The sequence below is a fragment of the Solenopsis invicta genome, chromosome 14 (assembly GCF_016802725.1).
Source record: "Solenopsis invicta isolate M01_SB chromosome 14, UNIL_Sinv_3.0, whole genome shotgun sequence".
Taxonomy (NCBI): domain Eukaryota; kingdom Metazoa; phylum Arthropoda; class Insecta; order Hymenoptera; family Formicidae; genus Solenopsis; species Solenopsis invicta.
In genome coordinates this window covers 5,598,289-5,619,421 of record NC_052677.1, presented here as the reverse complement: position 1 = coordinate 5,619,421, position 21,133 = coordinate 5,598,289, and the positions used below count along the sequence as shown (strand labels likewise).

The following is a 21,133-nucleotide window of genomic DNA, read 5'->3' as shown; positions in this document are numbered from 1 at the left end:
CACGACAACTGCGTTGTCGTTAGCGTATACATTTTCTTGCGTTCATTGCAAATTAGATGAAGTTCATTAGCGAAAGTTTAGCTATCGTGTTCCCGCCGCGCCGTTTTAAACGTGCGCGATTGGCTGTCATGTTCCGCGCGTGATCAGCCTCCGTAGTCTTCGCTTTTGCGTAGCCGTTGCGTAAACAAGTTTAAGTTGGCTTTTGCGTCTCTTCTATTTTTTGTTTCTTTCTTCGCCAACATCTTGTGTAATTCTTTTTCCGGTTATTTCTGTGCATCCGCTTCATTTTTTTCTTTGTATGTTATTTCTATCCCTTACTACAATATATTTTATTCATGCTTGTTACATCGGCCAAACTTCTCTTAATTTCTCGCCCACCCGCCTCCTTCCGTACAAGTGCTGCTTCGCCCCTGTCTCCGCATCCCCGTCCCTCTATCGGTTAGAGGAGCTAGCTGGCCGCGTGCGAGCGACGATTTCGCGTTTACGCTTAAAGTCCGTTTGTAAATTATCGCGTCTTAGCGTTAACTATTGTTTCGCGTTGTATATCGAACCCGGTGACGTAAACGGTAATCGCCCAATTTTATGACTTAGCGCAAACTTGGATATCGGAGCCCCCCATCACTCTTGCGTGTGTTCGCGTCAAATCTTTTGCCTCCTTTGATAGCGTATTTCGCCATAGCTCTCTGGCGACGTAGAAAATACGTGACAATATATACAAGATGTCCCAGACCGTTGTATACAAATTATCACGATGAGGTAGAAGGGATCAAGATATATCAAAAAGTCTGATACTATTTTACAATATTTGCAATAATTTTTTAATTATAAAATATTAAAGTCAGACGAATAAAAATGCGCGGAGAGATAAGCGGTCAGTCGCCTAAGCCGTAGGACCGCCCATCGCGGCCCGACAGTAGGCGACAGTGAGTAGCGCGCTGCGAGGGAAGGATACCTTGGCACCACCGCTCCCTCATGTCTCCGCACCGTGCCAACGCTCTCGTTAACGCTATACACTCACAATCACGATTATTAAGTATTTTGTTCTTTGTAATATTTATAGCATTTTTTATAGCAAAAAACCACAAGTTAAATAATGGAACTTCGCAAATGTAACATCACACCTCTCATTCTAAAGTACAAGAACACAGTAAATATTATCCCTTTAAACAACAGTTCTAATTAATACTACTCGAATCTCACCATTATGTCATTTCAAGAAAAAAATTTAACCTATTACCATTTCTTTACACTTCATATTAAACACGGTAAGACAATCGGATAAATAGTGCTGATTATAATTTATCACAGTTCTAGCAAGTTTTCATTAAAAATATTTACGTAATAATATAGCACATTGTTACTGTGAATGTAAACATTAAATGTAATTTAATACATAATTATTAAAAAAATATAAAAGCTAACATTAAAAAATATGTTGCTGCTGTAACTGTACATAAATTGATGATTGTAGAGCAAAATATTCTATTAGAATTGCGATAAATAATCAGCACCACACTTTCTCCAAATATCGTGCTGTATTTAAAAAAAAGTATAAAAAAAGTAACAGTTTATATATTATTTTTTAAATTACACATAATGGTGGGACTCAAATATGACTAATTCAAACTGTTGTTAAAAGTTGTAATATTTACTATATTCTTGTACTTAGAATAAAAGGTGTAATGTTACATTCATAAAGTCACATTATTTAACTTTTGGTTTTTCGCTATAAAGAATGCTATAAATATTACAAAAAACACAATACTTAATAATCGTGATCGCGAGTGTAAGCGTCGACGCGAGCGTTGGCGCGGTGTGGGGGGGCGATGCCAAGCTATCCTTCCCTTCGCCGCGCGCTATCTCACCGTCGCCTACTGTCGGGCCGCGGTGAGCGGTCCTACGGCTCAGGCGAGCAACCGCTTGTCTCTCCGCGCGCTCTTATTTATCTGACTTTAATATTTTATAACTCGTAATTATTGCAAATATCACAAAATGGTATTAGACTTTTGATTTATCTCGATCTCTTCTACCTCATCGTGATAATCTGTATACAACGATTTGGGACACCCTGTATATATGTATATATGCCTTATGCATATGCATATGTATATGTATATATACGTATACATACATATAAATACATATAAATTGCATACGTACACACAAATACACACGCGCGCAAATATAGCTTGTATTTAATAAATAATTCATAATTACCATAACACAATTTTGGCAAATAAATTCTTCACATTCCATACACCAACTAGTAGCAACAATGTTATCATGACAACTAGTACATTTTTTTTCTTCCTCGGCTTCTTTAGTCTCGTCATCCAATCCTAGATCATTTTCTTCCTCCAACATCTTCGAGAGAAATCTATTTTCGATTAAATTTTCCACTTGGCTAGTTACATTGCAAACGTGACACACAATCACGTTACTCTCTACTATAAAATATAATATTGAAATAAATATATAATATATTTATTAATGTAAAATCTTTAATATTAAAATAGAAATTAATTATTATTAATCAGAATTGGATAGTAACCAACTTATTAAAAAATTAAAAGTTAAATAATAAAGTACAAAAATAATAACTTTTAACATAAGTTAAATTTAAATAAGTCAATTTTTAATTATTTTCAAAACATTAACTTATAAAGAGTCTTCTCAGTTAAATATTTAACTATGTAAAAAAATATTTTAAAAAATGTAAGAGAAACAAAATACATTTTTATATGAAAAAACTCTTGGTTATTTTTACTTAATTTACGAATTACAAACTTAATTTACTAATTTAATTTATAAATAAATTATAATATTTATTTAATAATTATTGTTTATCACATATTATAATTGTTTTATTTAAAAAAATATAAATTTAAAAAATTACAACATTCTAATTTAATACAGAGAAGTCGCCAGTATTGACCACTTTGTTTTTAAAAAATATTTCTAGAGTAAAAGCTAAAAATAAAACTTTAGAAATATTAATACAAACTAAAAATTGGTTTCTATCATATGATATAGAAGTTTTATATCACTGTTTCTTACTTTACATCAATTAATACTTTTGCAACATATTCGAAAAAGCGTTAAAAAATGAGGCCCCAAAACTAACAGATTGCGTTCCGAAATTTACTGTACTGAAAATCTATAATATTCAAGAATTCATAAAACTTCTATCAACATTATAAGTGAAGATTTCGTAGTTATTGTTTATTCTCTTGAAAAAGTGTACCGGTTTACTTTATTATACTATACAGTCATGTTTAAAACTGCACAACAAAGAAAATATAAAAAAAAGAAAAAAAAGAGAGAAAAATATAAATAAAACAGTTTTAAGAAGTAACAAACATGTAAAATGATTTAATATTATCAATAATATATTCGCTATTGTTTAAATTGCAATTTGCAAAAAAATCATGTAAACTTTATTCTTATTTTCAAAAATTTGTTTTGAAAAACGCAGACTTTGTACAGAAAAAAACCATAAATGAACTATGTATGAATTATGAATTTGTTTCTTTAATTATCTAAGCAGATCATTTTATTAATATTAATACAGTGTAATATTTAGTTTCTGACAAATAAAGGAGTGTCAACGTAAATCTATGCCAATATTAGTGATTTTTCCTTAATACCTTTCAAAATAAATTTTTAATTTAACTTTAACCTTTAACTGACAATGAGTTACAACTGTTTATATAACTTTTAATTTTAACGTAATCAAAATTATTTTATATATCATAAACTTTAATTTACTTTAGTTAAAAAAAATTATCAACTTATGCAACTCTGTTAGTGGTGAATTTGTTTGGACACACGACTTACAAGGAAACACAGGGAAGTATCCGCCTCAGATTAAAACGAGTTTTTAATATGTTGTAGTACAGATAAAAATAAGAGACACGTATTTTTTTATACGTGCCCATACGCACTTTAAGGGGGTGAAACACCCCTTTGAAGAAAATCGATTTTTTTCTTTCGAAGCGTATGCCGTCGAAACTATAAGAGATAGAAAAAAATGTTTTAAATGAAAGTTGAATGGCTCAAAAAGTAATTTATAACAGCGGAAAAAAAAATTTTTTTTTTTAAATTCTTTTTAATACTTTCTCCCACCATTAACCTATTTTTTTTTTTAATTTTTATTTTTTTTATAAGCAAAATAAAGCTTATTTTATTACGAATTCAACGGTATATGATAAAGTTACGATACAACATTCCCATTTTCCAAAAATAATTAAAAATCTCTTTATACGCACGGTACGCGCACCCGTCCGCGCGTTCGTGCGCTACGGAAGTAACTCCCTTCGATTTCGACGTGCCTTTAATATGTTGTACAGATTAAAATAAGGGACACGTATTTTTTACACGTGTCCTAATACACTTTTAAGGGTAAAACACCTCTTTGAAGAAAATCGGGTTTTTTCTTTCGAAGCGTGTATCGTCGAAACTATAAGAGATAAAGAAAAATGTTCTCAATGAAAGTTGAATGCATGTTTTTCTTGCATAAGATGACAAAAACATTTCGAGGACAGTCTGTGTCTAACATGAAAACGCAGACATTGAGAAAAACATTTACTACAAAATAAAACGACACTACACTAAAGAATTACGGTGTTGTAAGACATTAATTTCTTGTTTAGAAAATAATATGTAATTAATATAAGTTAAACATTTATTTACTTGTCTACATGATTCAACTAGAATATTTGTTCTCTTCAACATTTTATAAATAAGGAGACTTGGATTACAAAAAATTATTACTCACACATTCCATACCTTCACTATCTAACGCCAGCTCATCAACTAACAACAAGAGAACTAAATGTTCAACAAGAGAACAAAATTTCCTATCTTGAAATAGAATGTTTACGTCTCAGCAGTATTGGCATGTATAGATTCAAAAGTTACGTATGTAAGGAAATGACCCAAAGTGCACGCGCCAGTAGCGTGGTTATGCATATTTCTACACTAATCGAATTTAATAAACACATTAATTGAATTGTATAAATGCAGTATAAAAAATGAAATTTCTAACTAATTTTTTAATTAGTTTTATGTTAGTTCTCTTGTTGTTAGTTGATGAGCTGGCGTTAGATAGTGAAGATATGGAATGTGTGAGTAATAATTTTTTGTAATCCAAGTCTCCTTATTTATAAAATGTTGAAGAGAACAAATATTCTAGTTGAATCATGTAGACCAGTAAATAAATGTTTAACTTATATTAATTACATATTATTTTCTAAACAAGAAATTAATGTCTTACAACACCGTAATTCTTTAGTGTAGTGTCGTTTTATTTTGTAGTAAATGTTTTTTTCAATGTCTGCGTTTTCATGTTAGACACAGACTGTCCTCTAAATGTTTTTGTCATCTTATGCGAAAAAAACATGCATTCAACTTTCATTGAGAACATTTTTCTTTATCTCTTATAGTTTCGACGATACACGCTTCAAAAGAAAAAACCCGATTTTCTTCAAAGGGGTGTTTCACCCTTAAAAGTGTATTAAGACACGTGTAAAAAATACGTGTCCCTTATTTTAATCTGTACAACATATTAAAGGCACGTCGAAATCGGAGGGAGTCACTTCCGTAGCGCAAAGTGTGGACGGGTGCGCGTACCGTGCGTATAGAGAGGTTTTTAATTATTTTTGGAAAATGGGAATGTTGTATCGTAACTTTATCATATACCGTTGAATTCGTAATAAAATAAGCTTTATTTTGCTTATAAAAAAAATAAAAATTAAAAAAAAATAGGTTAATGGTGGGAGAAAGTATTAAAAAGAATTTTTAAAAAAAATTTTTTTTTCCGCTGTTATAAATTACTTTTTGAGCCATTCAACTTTCATTTAAAACATTTTTTTCTATCTCTTAGTTTCGACGGCATACGCTTCGAAAGAAAAAAATCGATTTTCTTCAAAGGGGTGTTTCACCCCCTTAAAGTGCGTATGGGGCACGTATAAAAAAATACGTGTCCCTTATTTTTATTTGTACTACAACATATTAAAAACTCGTTTTAATCTGAGGCGGACACTTCCCTGTGTTTCCTTGTTAGTACTAGTGCATATTAATTATTATGTATAGTAATCTTATATGAATTTAAAATTGAGATAAAAATCACAGACGATAAAATACATATTTCAAACAGCAACATAAAGTATATTGAGAATTTTATAATTAAACCCTTTTAACCCTATTGATCTGTTCAAAACTATGCAGTTAGCCTGTTCATGTCAATATGACTCGACTCATTATTTTATATATTTGCAAAGATATAAAAACAAAACAGATTGTTTAAATCTTTATTACTAAAAATTCAAAGATAAATAACAAAAAAGAAATAATATATCCATCAAAAAATAAAAAATAAACATTTTTTATAAATTAATACAATTTGGACAAAAATAACTTGTGTATGACTTACAAATGTGTTTTTTGTAATTACTACACACAATATTTGTTTTTTCATTGTTTGATGGACAAAATTTGCATTTATGTTGTAAAACAATCATTAGCCAGCGTTTTGTTTTTCTACTAAAAAATTTTGTATAAATTTTGTAAAGACTAGATAAAACAGGCGCGTGCTACAAAGCTTTTAATATTACATAAATTCTTATACACATTGCAAAGTTAATGTTGCACTATTAACCTCTCAATACATATTGTCAAAATATGCGATCTCTACGATAACAGCCGCACACAAAATAAGCGCTGAATGAAAACCACCAATTAGTATATCAAAAAAGTAATAATAATAAATTTCGAGAAATCGAATATCGATGCAATGCACTTTTTCAGATAAATCTTTATCATAACAGTTAATAAACATTTTCAAAATAATTCTCATAATATTTATCATAAATATTTTTGAAACATTTATGATAAATATTTATAATCTGTCAAATCTAAAATTATAAAAACATTTATCAAATGTTTATGATAAATGTTTATAAAATATTAAAATAAATATTATAAATATTTAGTAAATGTTTTATAAATTTTCGTGCTATTTGAGATAATAATATAAATAAATAATAAAGCATTAAAATTTGTTTCCTTTTCTCACAATATTTGATAATATTTCTGAAGACAATAAATTTATTACCAAACATTGCTTTATAACACAATAATAATCATTCAATCTAATTATGTTTCTTTTTGTCATAAAACACTGTTAAATTTTAATTAGCACTATTAAAATATTAGTCTTTACCTCTATGAAGCTAGCGAAACCAAATCGGCAGAATCAAATAAAAGTTAGTGGAATATTTAGTACTCATTTTATACTAATTTGTACCATAAAAAATAATTTTGTACCCCATGCCGTTTTGAAGAAACTCGTGGTCCTGCTAGCTCCATATAGAGCCAGCAGGACAAAAAAATAAAAAATAAAAAATAAAAATAAAGTAAATATAATTAGTACTGATTTTGTACTAATTTGTACCACTGCAGATAAATTAATAATATAAATTCAAATAAGAAGGCCTATTCGGTCATAGCTAGATCTTAGTGCTTTATATATACGTGTGATTTTATATACTTTCTCAGACTCAACCAAACTGCGCGCCGTTACTTTCGGTCATATAACACAGTTATGATCAAATAAGAGTTAGTAATATCACTTTTATTGAATTAAAATTAATTTTTAATAATACTTTATGCTTACTAGCATCGATATTAACTCTTTCCCCCCCCCCCTGAAAAAACTGTAAAGAATTTATCGCGAAAAACATCACCTCAGCCAGGGTTCAAACCTGCTACATCGCTACATCTGTAGAAACTACACAAAATTTCTTTAAGATTGCTAATAAAGCTTCATATGCATATATAGCAATGACTCAACCTCACTCTCATAATGTTTTCGCATATTATTATCTTTGTTTAACACGGATAATAATTTTATAAAAATAATATCTATGAAAAATAGAATTTTATGAAGAAAAAGAAGCAAACATTTTTATTGTCTGGTATACCAAATAGCAATAAAAAAACAGCATTAAAGTAATATACGTTGCTATTATTACGCTTCATTTACGTCAATAGTTTAATTAGTTTCATCTTTCATGTCGTCGTCAGTATATAACATTGTTGTGCTTAAATAATTGAAAACTATGTGAAATATATATTAGTACAATAATAAATAAATATATGAAACCATTTGAATAATGAACCCGCTAAACAGACTTTAAATATTCGATGAACTTGATTTTTCTTTCATTTATAAAAGATATCACAAAAAATGATTATGAAAAGTGCGAAAAGAAGTGTGGAGAGTTTCATATAAATTTACGAAAAATAAAAATTCAATTTTAAGGGTCAATGAGTGGGGTAACTTGAACATAAATATTTTGATTCTTATCTACGCAGTTTTTATCTACGCTAGTCTGATCTAACATCTCATAAAAATATAAACGATATACGCGTTTTTGTTGCATTAATGAAATCTTGACATTTTTTTGTTAAAACAGAAACAAACCAGTCTCTCGTTGGTCAGAGTACAAAAGTAATGTAAAAAATTATACAAAATGCTATTAATTAATTTATTTTCACTTGTTAAAAATAATTTTTTTTTACAATACGTATGTTTCTGACATATTTAGGTAGAGTGTACCCGTAACATGAAAAAACACGACTGTATAAAATTTTCAATCGATTCTCAGAGACTGCTATGATGAGGAATCAATAGTGAAGATATTGATAGAAATATTCCCCGACTCCTGCCTCCCTTACAATTTATAAATGTCAAGCATTTTTGTAAATATCCCGGGTGTACCAGACCCAGTGTGTCAGTTGTGGGATAAGAATGTTTTCCTAAAGTTTCAATTCAAACTGTGCAAAAATAAAAAATGGACTACCACTTGTTAGTAACAGACAAAAACAGAACACCTGATTACACCATGTGATGGGGAAAAGCTTCAATTATTGTATTATCGCTGAGAATGACCTAAACTCAAGTCGAAACGTACGAAAACAAAAATTAATGGAAACTTAATAAATATTAGATTTTTTTATATGCACTAATAACAGCGTTTGATTCGCATTAGCTCTTTATCTTTAATTATTAAAAATAAAAAAGTATATAGCATTTTAAAGAGACGCCAGGTTAAACATAAACTGAAAACTTTAAACGTGTTTTTCTCAAAACCGTGTTTTTCAAAGCGGTACCCAAAATATTTCGAAAACGAATGGATAGATCGAATTCGAATTTTTTTCTATTTATTCAGTATGAAAATACACAGTCTTTGTCGTAGAGAATTTTTTTTAACAGCTAGAAAACTAATTTAATTTTAGACAATAATTTAAATTCTTAAATTCAGACAAGCGCCATTTTGTAATAAACGCAAATTTTAAAAATCGGCTACGACAAAAATTAAACTATATATTTTAAGAATATACTGCATTTTTGTGTAATAAACTATAGATTTTACAGTGAGTACCGTAAACAGCGACAGCAGCTAATATACCTGATGCCAACGGCGATATCTCTTCATTTTAATACATTTTAATAAAAAATTATATTTTATTAATGAAACTATATACATATAAAATATTAGTGCAAACCCCGGTTTAATATCTCTAATATATTAAAAATAAAAAATTCATGAAGCTATTTTTTATACTTCTAGGTGTGTATGTAACCCCTTAATAAGAAATTGTAGAGCATTACTAGAACATGATTGGAAATTAGTGAGCATTACAAAAACATTAATGAGTATTACTAGAACATTAGTAAGCATTACATAAAAGCATTATATAAAAAAATGCCTGTTAAGTTAGTACCTCTACTACAAAAAATCGGAACGGCACCTATGCTAAAATTAACTGCTTTTTATATGTAGCGTGTTTTCAATTTTTGTGCTCAAGCAGTTTTGCAGGAAATTACGATTAAAAGTAGGGGTGCTAGCTTAATGTTAAGCTAGCATCCAATTAATGTAATTATAAAATCGAAAAATTAATACACTAAAATTAAGTATTTTTTATGTGTTTTCCAAATATATACAAACAAATGTTCGTATATATTCTCAACCCTTTCGATCAAAAAATTGTCCCTGAAGTACGCATCTACCATTCCAATACAAGAGTAAAGTAAAAGTAGTAAAAAAAGCAGATATCAAATTGGTCTCAATCCCAAAACTTTCCTCTATTTATGTGTTTTCAAAATATGCAGAATAAAATTTTTGTGCTCATCCCCTTTGACCGAAAAATCACCCCCGATGTAAACACGTACAAGAGTAAAGTATCAGTAAAAAAACAGATATCAAATTAACACCAAAATAATTTCCTATTTATGTGCTTTCAAAATATGAACGACGAGATTTTTGTGCTCATCCCCTTCAACCAAAAAACTGCCCTTGAAGTGAGCACCCACCTTACCAGTACAAGAGTAAAATGCCAGTAAAAAAAACAGATATCAAATTGTTTAGAGGCCCACGACATTCTCGTATTTATGTGCTTTTGAAATTTGTACAATTAAATTTTATTTTCTTGCACGTGTTTACGTTGGAGTGACTTTTCGGATAAAGGGGATGAGCATAAAAATTTAATTGTACATATTTCAAAAATACATAAATAGAAGAATATCTTAGGCCTCTAAACAATTTGATGTTTTTTTTTCTGGTACTTTACTCATGAATCGGGAAGGTGAGTGCTCACTTCAAAAGCAGTTTTTTGGTCGAAGGAGATGAGTATAAAAATTTAATTGTACATATTTCGAAAGCACATAAATAGAAATTTTTGAGACTAAATCGATTTTTATATCTGCTTTTTTAGTGTCATTTTACTCTTGTAGAAGTGGGTGCTCACTTCAGCGTTTTTCTGTTGAAGGGAATAAACACCAAAATCTCGTCATGCATATTTCGAAAGCACATAAATAGGGGAATATCTTGGACTTATAAACATTTTGACATCTGCTTTTTTACTGGCACTTTACTCTTGTATCAAAAAAGTGGATGCTCACTTCAGTGTGGGATTTTCTATTGAAGGGGATGAGTACAAAAATCTCGTTGTGCATATTTCGAAAGCACATAAGGAAAATATAATAGGCTCATGAGCCTATAACCAATCTGTTTTTTTTTTACTGGCACTTTACTCTTGTGTGTGTTCACATTAGGAGTAAATTTTCAGTCAAAGAAGATGAGCAAAAAAGTTTTATTGTGCATATTTCAAAAACACATAAATAGAAGAAAGTGTTTTTGGGACTAAGACCAAATTGATATCTGCTTTTTTATTGACACTTTACTCTTGTATCGGAATGGTAAATGCAAATATTTCAGACAATTTTTTTGGTCAAAGGGGTTGAGTACAAACATTTGTATATATTTGAAAAGCATATAAAAAGCACTTAATTCTAGTGTATTAATTTTTGAATTTTATAAATAATTGCAGTAAGTGGGTGCTGGCCTAACGTTAAGCACCTTCACTTTCAACCGTGATTTCCTGCTAAACCGCATAAGTACAAAAATTAAAAACATGGTACATAATTAACACATAAAAAGGACTTAATTTTAACATAAGTACCGTTCCGAATTTTTGTGGTGGAGGTATTAACTTAACAGACATAAATAATTTAACAGTAATACCCAATAATTGGGCATTAGTAAACACTGTACACAATTTTGATCAGTGGTTTATTCCTCGGATTTTCCAGTTTAAAAAAGTAAATGACTTTTCACTCATACATCCCACATAGCACGTAATATTACAGTGATATCACAGTAATATTGCAATATGACAGAAATATTACATATTACTGTGAAATACCACAAAAATATTGCTGATATATTACACGTTAATAATAACATTGACATATTCCAGTGATATCGTTGCAATATATTGTTACAATATTTAATCCTAAAAAACAAAATAATGTCAAATGACGTTTCTATTATATCTTATTAATACAACATCACTATCTCTTCGATTAATTTTTAGTATCCTTAATATTCTTGGGAATGTTGGTAACCTAAAGAAGAAATCAACTTAAAAATAAAATAATAATGTCCTTGCCCTTCGGGGAATGAAAGCAAAAGTTAAAAAAAAGAATTGCAAATATGTTTTGGACCGATAGTGTAACAACACAATGATAGTAAGAAAGCCTTTTTCGGACGCAGCTAGGTCTTAGTGCTTATATTTATTCGTGTGATTTTATATACTTCTTCGAATTCAACCAGAACGGGCGCCAAATTAATTCCGGTCATAACACAGTATGTCAAATAGGAATTAATAATATCACTATTCATATTAAATTGATTAATTTAATATAAAAAAAAATTAATTAACTTCATTATTAGTTTAGATATTTACTTAGTTTATCCCTTAATAGTCTGAGAAGTAATGACACAAATTTTTGACCATTATCAACAAAGCTGATTTTTACTTATACAGTTGTTTTCGTGTTACAAATAAATAAAATGACCGCCAGACTACGCACCAGCGGGACGGGGGACTTCCACAGTGTCTTAAAATAGTTTTTCTATTATAACGACTAGAGTATTGAAGTTATGTAAAATATGTCTATGATCTTATTTGTAAAGCTTATCACGAGCTTTATTGTTTGTTTGACCCTTTTTTTATAAAATAATTATTTTTGAAAATAATTAAGAAAAACTTTTTTCTTTCTCTAAGTATATCTCGAAAACTGTACAAGAGCGCCAATTAATTTATAAAGAAAAGTTGTTCAGTATCCTTACCTCTATAACATATGTCCAAGTCAACATGATTGGAACTGAGTCCCTGTACTGCATAATTACCCTATTTTTTTCACATATTAGTATAAGTGACTGACGCACAACGTTCCGCAATTGTCGCGGCTAACGGTGTCCTTTCAACATTTCATGTGTTGTCAATAGTAAGTACAAGAATTTTCAGCTGCCGATATCAGGAGGCGCGGTCGCGTCTCGCGGTATTTTTTTTTTTTTTTCCATCATCAGCGTTAGCGTCATCATCAGAGTCAGCGAGAAAGACCAGCGCCTCTTTTACGCGAGACAGCGAGTTCAAGCATAATGAGATTATCAGATCTCAGTAACGGCTGAACCGATCAAGTTCCGAGTAGTCTCAATCGATAGCTTGGGGAAAATTGCATAATAAAAGTGTTTTTATTTTTTCTCTCCGTGCCCTACGAGCGGAGATATCGCGACGCAAAGTCCAAATCTCGACGATTTACATTTAAGATACGTCATTATTATTATCGTCGCCAAGCGAATCTTGTCCAGTACATTTTTTCGACACGAGTAACGAGTGGCGCTCGTTACTACACTATATTAGAGTCCCTAGAAGTGGAGAGTCTGGACATTTCGGGGTTCCACGTGATTGGACTGCACCTAAAATGGCAGCACCAATACGGATCCTTATTTAATCCTCTTTAGCCAATGCGATAACAGCATACAACACGTTTATGTGCACACAATGATAAACATACACACACATAAGGTATACATATGTATACATATATGTACATACACTGACATATTCATCACCGACATTTTAGGGGCAGATGTCCAGACTCTCTACTTCTAGGGACTCTACACTATATCAGCCCGCATGCAACCATGTGATGCATCACGATGGCCGCGAGTGTCGCGACAATGATTGTCGTGATATCATGGCTTTCCTCACCCGTAACCTGAACTGAATCGGCAATATATCTCGGTTTGCGGGACAGACGACATTCTTTTTGCCGATCGTCGCTAAGAGAAACTTGTATACGTTTTCGACACGGAGTGGTGCTCATTATAGCCGTTTTATGTGATTATGGGTGCGTTCCTTTTCATGCATAACATAACATGCGATTCACGCATAACATAACATGCGATGCATCATTTATCCTTGTTGTTTTTCAACTAACTAACGTTAAACGAGGATATATAATGCATTATGCACGTCATGCGCATCTCATGTGATGTGATGCATGTATATCGTATGGTACTATTTCTGTATTTTAACAGAGAAATTTTTCTATGCTAACCCATGTGGTACTCTCTTTAATTCTATACAAAACCTAAGTGATTCTATTTCTGCATTTTCATTGAAAAATCTTCCTATTCCTAACCCAAGTAGTATTTACCCAAGTGGTACTATTTGTGTATTTTAACAGAAAAATTTTTCTATGCTAACTTATGTGGTAATTACGTTTAACTTTAAGTCTACAAAAGTATATTATTGCTTAACACTACAAAACGCGTGATATCAGTACAAAATTACCTTTTCAAAAAAAGGTAAAAAAAAGGCGGTATTTATGTGTGTGCGCGCACCTTATCTTTAATTTTACCTAAAAACACAAGTGATACTATTTCTGTATTTTAACAAAGAAATTTTTCTATGCTAACCCATGTGATACTCTCTTTAATTTCTATACAAAACCTAAGTGATTGTATTTCTGCATTTTCATTGAAAAATCTTCCTATTTCTAACCCAAGTAGTATTTACTTCAAAATAAATATTTTTTATTTATTTAATCCAACCTAAATGTATTCTTCCCAAAAAATGTATGAAATCTTTAAATTGCGCCATTTATAAAGAGAATATGTTGCTCTTTAAAATAATTGCTGTACTACTTTTAACAAATAAAATGCAAGTGATAGTATCTTTATTTTTTAAATAAAATCCAAGTGGTATCTTTAATTCCTTCCTAAATAAAATTCGAGTGATACTATCTGTGTATTTCTATTGAAAAATTTTTCTGTTTTAACCTAAGTAGATGTACTTAATTTTAAAAAGTTTCAAAGGAATATATAACATTTAATCTTAAAGAATTAAGGAAAAAACAGAAATGAGAAAGTTTTATTAAAATATAAAATTTTTTAACTACAAAAAATTGCCGCTGCTAGATGTTTAAATATCTAAATAAAATGTTGTAAAATATTTATTATAATAGTTATGGTAACTTAGATAATTATAATAATTTACAATGTTACTTGTAAAAATTATAATGATTTACAATGTTACTTGTAAAAGATAATAATTTACAATGTTACTTGTAAAAGAAACAAGTGTTGAAGAAATTTACTCATTAACTTACTTCGCGTAATTACTTTATTTTATAACGCGTATCTTACAAGTGTTACATTTATCGCATTCTTTCTTATGTCAATTCTTTTCATTGCTTTTTTTATCTAGCAGCGGCAATTTTTTGTAGTTAAAAAATTTTATATTTTAATAAAACTTTCTCATTTCTGTTTTTTCCTTAATTCTTTAAGATTAAATGTTATATATTCCTTTGAAACTTTTTAAAATTAAGTACATCTACTTAGGTTAAAACAGAAAAATTTTTCAATACACAGATAGTATCACTCGAATTTTATTTAGAAAGGAATTAAAGATACCACTTGGATTTTATTTAAAAAATAAAGATACTATCACTTGCATTTTATTTGTTAAAAGTAGTACAGCAATTATTTTAAAGAGCAACATATTCTCTTTATAAATGGCGCAATTTAAAGATTTCATACATTTTTTGGGAAGAATACATTTAGGTTGGATTAAATAAATAAAAAATATTTATTTTTAAGTAAATACTACTTGGGTTAGAAATAGGAAGATTTTTCAATGAAAATGCAGAAATACAATCACTTAGGTTTTGTATAGAAATTAAAGAGAGTATCACATGGGTTAGCATAGAAAAATTTCTTTGTTAAAATACAGAAATAGTATCACTTGTGTTTTTAGGTAAAATTGAAGATAAGGTGCGCGCACACACATAAATACCGCCTTTTTTTTACCTTTTTTTGAAAAGGTAATTTTGTACTAATATCACGTGTTTTGTAGTGTTAAGCAATAATATACTTTTGTAGACTTAAAGTTAAACGTAATTACCACATAGGTTAGCATAGAAAAATTTTTCTGTTAAAATACACAAATAGTACCACTTGGGTAAATACTACTTGAGTTAGGAATAGGAAGATTTTTCAATGAAAATGCAGAAATAGAATCACTTAGGTTTTGTATAGAATTAAAGAGAGTACCACATGGGTTAGCATAGAAAAATTTCTCTGTTAAAATACAGAAATAGTACCATACGATATACATGCATCACATCACATGAGATGCGCATGACGTGCATAATGCATTATATATCCTCGTTTAACGTTAGTTAGTTGAAAAACAACAAGGATAAATGATGCATCGCATGTTATGTTATGCGTGAATCGCATGTTATGTTATGCATGAAAAGGAACGCACCCATAATCACATAAAACGGCTATAATGAGCACCACTCCGTGTCGAAAATTAACTTTCCGTTAATATTAATAATATTAACATTTCTTTCTTTACATTGTTGAGACACTGTAGAAACCCCCCGTTTCGCCGGTGCGTGGTCTGACGGTCATTTTATTCATTTGTAACAAGAAAACAACTGTATAAATAAAAATCAGCTTTGTCAATATTGGTCGAAAATTTGTGTCATTAATTCCCGGACTATAAACTGTAGTGTTCAAAAAAAGTCCACTATTGGTAAACAGTTTATAACTTTTTAATTCGTAACAATATTACTTATTATTTTAATTATCAATGTTATTTTTTTCTATATATAACAATATGTAACCATTTTTAAAATAATATTAATAACAATAAAAATAAAAGAAATCATTAAAATAATTCATTTATGTAATTCCTTGCAATATTATATAAACATTACATAAATATTACAAAAATATTACAAAAATATTGTATATCACAGTAATATTAGTGTGATGCGTTTTCACGAACATATTGATATCACAGTAATATTTCAGTAATATTTCGTTGTAATATTGCAATGAAAAAGTGATACTGCTGTGATATCAATGCAATATTACGGTGTGTGTGAAGCTGGCACATCATTTGGTGGAAAATCACTAAACATTGACAGTTCTGGGTTTATTTTCAATAGTTCTACAGTTCCTGATAGATAAAACAAATAGTTCTGGCCTTTAAAGCGAAAAAAACGCATAGGACAAAGTGAGGTGCCAGGTTCACGCAGCACTTCAGTTTGTCCTGCATCATTTTCCAGACCGAATTCTTGTAGGATTTTAAAAGATCTATAGTTCTAGATGAGTTCTAGAAAGAGTTCCAGCGTTTAACATAGTTTTTTTTTTTAATTATTATAAAACATTTATGTTATAATATTACATAATAAAGTTCCGTGTACGAAAAAATATTTTTCCTACAGTTCTCAACATACTAAAGCGCGTTCCGAAGAGTTCCGGGCGATTCCGATATTAGTTAATTAACAAAAAATTAATAACTCCCGACAAAGCCGATTTTCCGCACATATAGGTGAGATGCTGGTCTTTTTCGGTAGTTATTAATTTTTTGTTAACTAACTAATATCGGAATCGCCCGGAACTCTTCGGAACGCGCTTTAGTATGTTGAGAACTGTAGGAAAAATATTTTTTCGTACACAGAACTCTTCGAAAAAGACCAGCACCTCATCTATATGTGCGGAAAATCAGCTTTTTTGGAAGTTATTAATTTTTTGTTAATTAACTAATATCGGAATCGCCCGGAACTCTTCGGAACGCGCTTTAGTATGTTGAGAACTGTAGGAAAAATATTTTTTCGTACACGGAACTCTATTATGTAATATTATAACATAAATGTTTTATAATAATTAAAAAATTAAAAAAATAATTAAAATAATTAAAAAAAAAACTATGTTAAACGCTGGAACTCTTTGTAGAACTCATCTAGAACTATAGATCTTTTAAAATCCTACAAGAATTCGGTCTGGAAAATGATGCAGGACAAACTGAAGTGCTGCGTGAACCTGGCACCTCACTTTGTCCTATGCGTTTTTTTGCTTTAAAGGCCAGAACTATTTATTTTATCTATCAGGAACTGTAGAACTATTGAAAATAAACCCAAAACTGTCAATGTTTAGTAATTTTCCACCAAATGATGTGCCAGCTTCACACACACAATATTACGTGCTATGTGGGATGTATTCTATCTGAAAAAGTGGATATTAAATTCATACTTGCATTTCTCGAAGTTTATTTTGGATGCTTTTCCATAATGCTGATTGGTTTTCCTGCTGTACTTACTTTGTGAGCTGCTGCCATTGCAAAAATTAAGTTTTTACAGTAATGTGTATCGAGAGTTAATAGTAAGTTTGTAATTTGTAAATTATATAATACCAAAAGCTGTGTAGAGCTCGCCTATTTTGCTAGTTTTAAGAATATTTAGCATTACCATCTTCAAAATAATAAATAAATAAAATTTAAGAAATAAAAACAATGTTATTTTAAAATATTTTGTAGAATTGTTGCATATAAAAATATGAAAGGTTGAAACCTTTCTGAACTTTTCATAACAGTTGAAGTTATATAGCAAATAATTATACTATCTTATCATATGTTAATCATAAATAACTTATTTTCAAAATTTGGTCAAGTTTTTGTATCATGTAGAAGAACCAAAAAAAAACTATTTTTTATGTGCACCAGTGCACACTAGTGTGTCCAATCAAATTTGCTTTCAATTTCATAATTTGTTGAATACATATCGAAGTTGTCTTTACACTAATAAAAATAAAAAAGTATATTCGCGTTACGTACACAGGACATCTACATCGACCGATGTATTATGATCGCTGATTTTATTGTTGACACAAATCGTGCAAGCTGCATGTAAGCACTCGAGAAGCTTTGGATTGTCTCCCATGGTGAACATTTTATTGCAAAAAACACATTTTGACAAAAACGCACGTATTTCACTCTCCTGACTTTCAGTTGTACACTCGATACGTTGGTCGTTGCATTCTTCCTCAATGCAAATTGCATCTTGCACTTGGGATTGTTGTGTGTCTTGCTTAGAACTGTTTTGCTCTATAGGTTCCTCCTTCACTGCCAAAGGTAATATGGGCAGTGTTGGCATTCCCATCACCAATTCATTACTTTGGCCTTCCATGGTAAAAATTTGATTATACAATACTTCCACTGTTTTAAAAAAATAGTTTACGTTATAATTTACGGCAAGAAATTTCTCTCAAATAGTGTAATGAGTATAACACCGTAGCAGCCATTTTAACCGATATATACACATAGGCTACGTTCGCTCTGACACCTGACACTCACTGTACTTATAAGCATCGTCTATCCTTGTTAAAAATTTGATAAACAACAAGGATGAAACAATGACAGCACTAAGTTTGTTCGCGTTGCATGCACTTTGTGCACTCAATAGCTTTGTCTCTCTCTCTCTCTCTCTCTCTCTATATATATATATATATTCTCTTCTGCACCCGAATATATACTTAAGGATCTCGCACATGAAATGCATAACATAACATAAGCACAACATAAGACCGATAGACCAATGAGTATCTAGCATAAAGTCGCCATATTGATTTACGTAAGATTCTCATTGGTCCAGAGGCCTTATGCTATGTTTATGCTCTGTTATGCATTTCATGTGCGAGGCCCTTTAAAGGGCCTCGCACATAAAATGCGTAACATAACATAAGCACAACATAAGACCGATGGGCCAATGAGCATTCAGCATAAAGTCGTCATATTGATTTACATAACATTTTCATTGGTCCGTCGGTTTTATGTTGTGCTTATGTTATGTTATGCATTTCATGTGCGAGGCCCTTAAAGAGTCTCGCACATGAAATGCATAACAGAGGGTGTTTACGATAACTAATCGGATCTCGGATTGGATTGAACAATGGTACTCAACGTAAGTATAGAAAATTTCCCTAGGCTAATCGGATTGACGATTGCTGTCTCAAATGTAATCCGATTGATGACGAAAGCGTGGAGACCGAGAAGCATGCTTGAAAAGTAAGTCTCTTTATTTTTTTAAATAATAACACAAAAAATCAAAGATAAAGTTAAAAAGAATGATTTGAATTTAGATTTATTGTAATTTGTTTTGTCTAAACACTGGATTTCGTTTAAATTTCTGTTTGTAAAAATTAATTAATCTATTCTAAAGTTTGTGGTTATATCGGAAACAAATCAAAATTAATAAAACAATTATTAATTATCAGGTACATATTAAAGCATATAATATTTCAAGCATATCATATAGAATTCCTGTTTATTATAAACTTAGTAAACATTACTTTGAAATTATTCAACTACATTATACATTAATCAATATTAATTTATATGTTAAAAATCAATAATGTTTCTAAAAATGTTCTTTTTATTCTTTTCCAGATCGTAAATAAACTTCAATTCCATGAATAAATAAAAATTACTGGAAAATGGATTTATATGAAGAGGGCATTATTGAACAATATCAATTTGTTCTAACTTTGTAGCTAACTTAAAATTTGTAAAATCTACTTTTCTTTATTAGTTGTTTATTAGAGAGTAATAATATAAAAATGTAATATACGCATCATATATTGCATACAATTATTTTAATTTTATTTTTGTATATTCCGTTCTTATATTATTACTCTCTAATGAACAACTAACAAAGAATAGCAGATTTTACAAATTTTAAGTTAGCACAAATTGATAATGTTTAATAATGCCCTTTTCATGTCAATCCATTTTCCAATAATTTTTATTTATTCTTGGAGTTGAAGTTTATTTACGATCTGGAAAAGAATAAAAAAAACATTTTCAGCGACATTATTGATTTTTAACATATAAATTAATATTGATTAATGTATAATGTAGTTGAATAATTTCAAAGTTATTTTTACTGAGTTTATAATAAACAGGAATTCTATATGATATGCTTGAAATATTATATGCTTTAATATGTACCTAATAATTAATAATTGTTTTATTAACTTTGATTTGTTTCCGATATAACCACAAACTTTAGAATAGATTAATTAATTTCTACAAACAGAAATTTAAACGAAATCCAATGTTTAGACAAAAAAATTACAATAAATCTAAATTTAAATCATTCTTTTTAACTTTATCTTTGATTTTTTGTGTTATTATTTAAAAAAATAAAGAGACTTTTCAAGCATGCTTCTCGGTCTCCACGCTTTCGTCATCAATCGGATTACATTTGAGACAGCAATCGTCAATCCGATTAGCCTAGGGAAATTTTCTATACCTACGTTGAGTACCATTATTCAATCCAATCCGAGATCCGATTAGTTATCGTAAACACCCAGAGCTTTAGAGAGTATATAAAGAGAGAAACGACATCGAACCCCCACTACAATCT

General features: G+C 30.0%; 2 protein-coding genes across 7 annotated transcripts in view; one reads left to right on the top strand and one right to left on the bottom strand.

Moving 5' to 3' along the window:
• Positions 1 to 19,100, bottom strand: part of LOC105202140 (E3 ubiquitin-protein ligase TRIM33) — an 88,467-nt gene extending 69,367 nt beyond the window's left edge. For 2 of the 5 annotated variants that reach the window (XM_039457685.1, XM_039457686.1), the window contains exons 1-2: positions 18,544 to 18,895; positions 2,218 to 2,447 (exon numbers count right to left, since the gene is read on the bottom strand). In XM_039457685.1, coding sequence (XP_039313619.1) covers positions 2,218 to 2,447; positions 18,544 to 18,895 — 582 coding nt within the window. Of the gene's footprint in view, positions 1 to 2,217; positions 2,448 to 18,543 lie in introns of all 5 variants that reach the window. The other 3 variants (XM_039457684.1, XM_039457687.1, XM_039457683.1) reach the window with 3 other exon arrangements.
• LOC120359619 overlaps positions 1 to 21,133 on the top strand; it is a 50,358-nt gene that overhangs the window by 21,765 nt on the left and 7,460 nt on the right. The gene's annotated exons all lie outside the window — the stretch shown is intronic.